This window comes from Populus nigra, chromosome 13 (assembly GCF_951802175.1).
Source record: "Populus nigra chromosome 13, ddPopNigr1.1, whole genome shotgun sequence".
NCBI classification, from domain to species: domain Eukaryota; kingdom Viridiplantae; phylum Streptophyta; class Magnoliopsida; order Malpighiales; family Salicaceae; genus Populus; species Populus nigra.
The window spans coordinates 14,839,959-14,844,092 of NC_084864.1; the positions used below are offsets into that span (position 1 = coordinate 14,839,959).

The following is a 4,134-nucleotide window of genomic DNA, read 5'->3' on the forward strand; positions in this document are numbered from 1 at the left end:
CCGCAATACCGAACACACACTTAACTTATTTGATACATTATATTTTATATCAATTGAAATTATGGCTTGGAAAACAGGGATATGTTAATATCATGGCTGCCCATATTTGACCAAGTGGAGAATGGTGGGAAAGAAACAGAAGTACACAAGAGATGAAAGAATATCTTTTCTAGCTATTTGACCCTCAACAAATTTTTATTTTTTTAAAAAAGTGTATTTTACCAGTTTTTACATAAAAAAATCTCAAATAGAATTTAAAAAGTTTATACAAACAATTAAATAAATTAAAAACTATTTATACAATAAAAAAAAATTATTAAACTCGATCTCTACTCAATCAAAATTAATAAGCTAAATATATAAGCCAGGTCATGAAATTAACTAGGTCAGCAATTTTCTTTTTCTTGATGACTGTTGTATTATTAGAGACAAATAACTAGTTTAAATGATCACACACAATATTTAGTTTGTTTAGAAGGACTAATTTATATGTTAATAAGCTCCTTGTCCTCCCAACTCCAGCTTTTAGTTTGTTTAGAAGGACTAATTTATATGTTAAGCATAATTATTTAAATGATCACACACAATATTTTAAATAAGATAATTCAGAACAACAAAATGTTTATCAATTTATCAATGACAAATCAACACACACAGCTAGCCAAGGAAATTACACAAAGCAGACACTCCGAGCCTTAAGCTGATCTTCGTAAGTGACTAACTGTTGTTGGAAGATCTTAGCCGACAGGACCCTCACAGTAGTAAACCTGAAGAAATTAGACAAACATAGAATTTCAAAATGATGTATTGAGTTCAAAGAAATTTAAATTGCTGAATGAATTAGTTAACTTTGCATTTTATCATGCGACATGCCTTGTCTTGTTCTTTTGCTCGGGTTAAATCTGATGGAGTTCCACTTGAACCTGCCCCTCCAAAACACAAGAGGTTTTTGTCAAATAAACGTTGAAAAGAATTTAAAAGGAAAAAAATGGAATTGAAGAATGGATAAAGAAGTGAAACTAACTATGATAGATATAAATATTCATGACTCGTACCTAACCAGATGTTTCTTCACCACTGTCATCATCATCAACCTTGATTTTAGGGATATGTGCGATCTTGAGCCAATCTTCTCCTCTTCCCTCTCGGCACCTTTTGCTCAAACTTGGACAATAAATGACCTCAAGATTTTGAAGTTTCTTTAAATTGCCGATGCAATCTGGCATTTCTCTAATGTTTGGACAGTCTGTGATGATAAGTGTTTGTAAAGATTCTGCAGATCCTTGAAGAAACTGTTCTGGTAGAGCAAGAGTTGCTGGTAAGCTGGCAAAAAGTACAATACGAAGGGAGAGAGAAAGAGGTTGAATTTTTTTCTCTTTTTCTTCTTCTATTGTCATTAAATCAAGCTTTTTACAGTTATTAATAAAAAATCCTTCGAGAGTAGTCAGGCATTTGATACTTCGTGGCAAAGAAATCAAGCTTCCACAACTACTAATAAGCAATTTCCGAAGACTTTTAAGACCTTGCATATCTTCGCACAAATTTTCTAGATTTTCACAACCAACAATGAATAAAGTTTGAAGACACTCCAAACGCCCAATCCCTTCTTCTGGCAACCGCTTCAGCTGAGTAGCTAGACTTAAAAATTTAAGGCTGATCATGTACCTCACATCTTTGGGCAGCTCTTCTAATCCAAAACCTGTAACCAGAGCTTGCAAATTTTGTAATTTGAAAAGAGATTTTGGTTGTCTTTTCATGTTTGCGTTGGACCTATACTTGAGATATCTCAAATGTTTCAAGGCCCCAATCCTCTCCGGGAAAACCTCAAATTCAGAATCATCCATTAATTCCAAACATCGCAAGTGCTCAAATTCTGACAAACATTTCTTAAAATCTGCTTTGCATGTAGGCCCCATTATACTATCTACAAAGACTATTGACCGCACATGGTGGAACTCATTTGAAAACTTGGGGAGAGTTTTATGAAAAAATGAATCAGAGTCAAGAACTGACAAATGACGGGTCGTTTTGGAAATTTGGTGGTTTTGAGAGTCTATGATCGAACACTCACTTTGTGACAATGATAATGCAAGTTCATGCATTAAATCATGCATTTTAAAGAAAGCAACATAATCCCAATCCTCATAATCTTGGAAGAAACATCTTGACATCAACTCGCGCACATAACGCAAGCCAACATCTTCCAACTTCTCATTTGGATTTGATGATGGGAGAATGAGCCCCTGTGCCATCCAAAAATGCACCAATGAGATATCATAGAATGGGTAATCTTTTGGAAAAACGGAGCAATAAAGAAAGCATCTTTTCAGGTGTGTCGGCAGTCTTTGATAACTTATTTTCAAGGCAGGTAAAATACCATCTCCCTCTTCTTCCCACTTCTCACTGTCTCTCACCGATTCCCACTCTTTTTCATCAGTTTTACCATACAGTTGAGTCCCCAAGTTAATCACTGCCAGAGGAACTTGCTTGCATTTGGCCACTATTTCTTTCCCAATTCCAACCAAATTTGGATACAACTCCATTTGCCCTTCCTTGAATGCACACTTGTAAAACAACGACAGACAGTCCTCTTGACCAAGAAGACTTAGGTTGTACGCAGTATTAACAGTACCCATAATCTCAGCAACACGCTGACTACGGGTAGTCACTATAATCTTACTTCCATCAGCACCTTTTGATAACAAAGGCTTCAACAACAACCATTTTTGAGCATCATCATTCCAAACATCATCCAAAAGAAGCAGGTATTTCCTACCCTTCAAAATTTCTTCTAGTTTTTTTTCAAGTTCACCCTCATTGAAATCCGCACATCTTTCCCCAGTTGCAGATTTAATAATCTTTTGTATCACATGTTTCAAGGAAAAATCATCTGAAACACATGCCTCCATCTTCAGTTCAAAATGACTTTTTACATTTTCAGCATCACACACCGATTTGGCAAGAGATGTCTTCCCCAAGCCTCCCATTCCTACTATCGGAAGGACAAAGGGATGTGCATCACCAACCTTAAAAGGTGTTATTAAAAGGTTGATGATGCGCTCTGTATCTTTATCTCTTCCGATAAGACCGGAAAAGCTCTCAAAGGATCGGTTGATCTCTGTTTCATCATGCAAGACATGACCACAATCAATAGTCTGCTCGCTGAGGTTGAAGTCAGACTTAAGAGATGAAATCTCAGCTAGTCTTTCTATGATCTTCTTTATCTTATGACCCATTCTTAAACGGAATGCAATCTTATTAGAGCTTGAAAAGAAGTGTCGTACCTTTCTGCTGGTGCTCCCTGTAGTTTTCACCACCTCTCTTCGCAAAGTTTCGCACTCTATTTCGTCCAGCATGTCCTCAGCATCATGCAAGACTTCTGTGAGATCGTTGAGCCAGAACCGAATCCTCTCATTCTTTGATTGTTTCTGCTCAGCATCGGACAGCACCGCGTTGATGGCTTTCAATCTCTTTTCAAGACCAGCAATGTCAGCTTCAAGTCCCCATGCCAAACGAAATTCTTGAACAGCAAAAGAGCCTAACTTCCATAGAAGGGATTTTGCAATCTCGGCTGCAAAAGCTTCGGCCATTTTCTTTTTGAGTGAGGGGAGAAGTGTTTGATAGGAAAAAATGATTGAGATAAGAGTGGAGTTCCGCTTTCTGAGTGGAGAGGAGAAGTCGTTGAGTCTTCTTGATTAAAATGTACAATGGCTCCATGGATCGCTTGTTTAGGTGGTTGTTCTCCTGTTGTCTTTCTTTTCTTTTCTTTATAATATTAGCGATCGATTTAATCCTTGATTATTTTTGAGTAGTTGACCAAGAAGCTATAATCCCACCCTACGTACGTGTTATCTTAATTTATGTACCCAATTGTGAAGTTGAGGAGGGAAAATAATAAATAATAAAATAAATACATTATTAACTTATTTGATACATTATATTTGATATCAATTGAAATTGTGGCTTGGAAAACAGGGATATATGTTAATATCACGGCCGAAGGTTTCACAAAACAAGACCCCACCGTGAAGTATCCACGCGTCCAAATTGACTTCATTGACTAATCAGCAGGCATCTTCCCTCTAACGTGTTGACAGGTTCAGCCTCCATGGGACCTTCCAGGGTCCCTTTGCT

At 36.9% G+C, this 4,134-nt stretch overlaps 1 protein-coding gene across 1 annotated transcript; it reads right to left on the reverse strand.

The window, feature by feature from the left end:
* Window positions 1-559: 559 nt before the first annotated feature.
* LOC133671174 (putative disease resistance protein RGA3) lies at window positions 560-3,790 on the reverse strand. The gene is made up of 2 exons (XM_062091833.1): window positions 1,056-3,790; window positions 560-923 (listed from the first exon to the last, which is right to left on the reverse strand). The coding sequence occupies exon 1, from the start codon at window positions 3,588-3,590 to the stop codon at window positions 1,056-1,058; it is 2,535 nt and encodes an 844-aa protein (XP_061947817.1). The 5' UTR covers window positions 3,591-3,790; the 3' UTR covers window positions 560-923.
* Window positions 3,791-4,134: the final 344 nt, after the last annotated feature.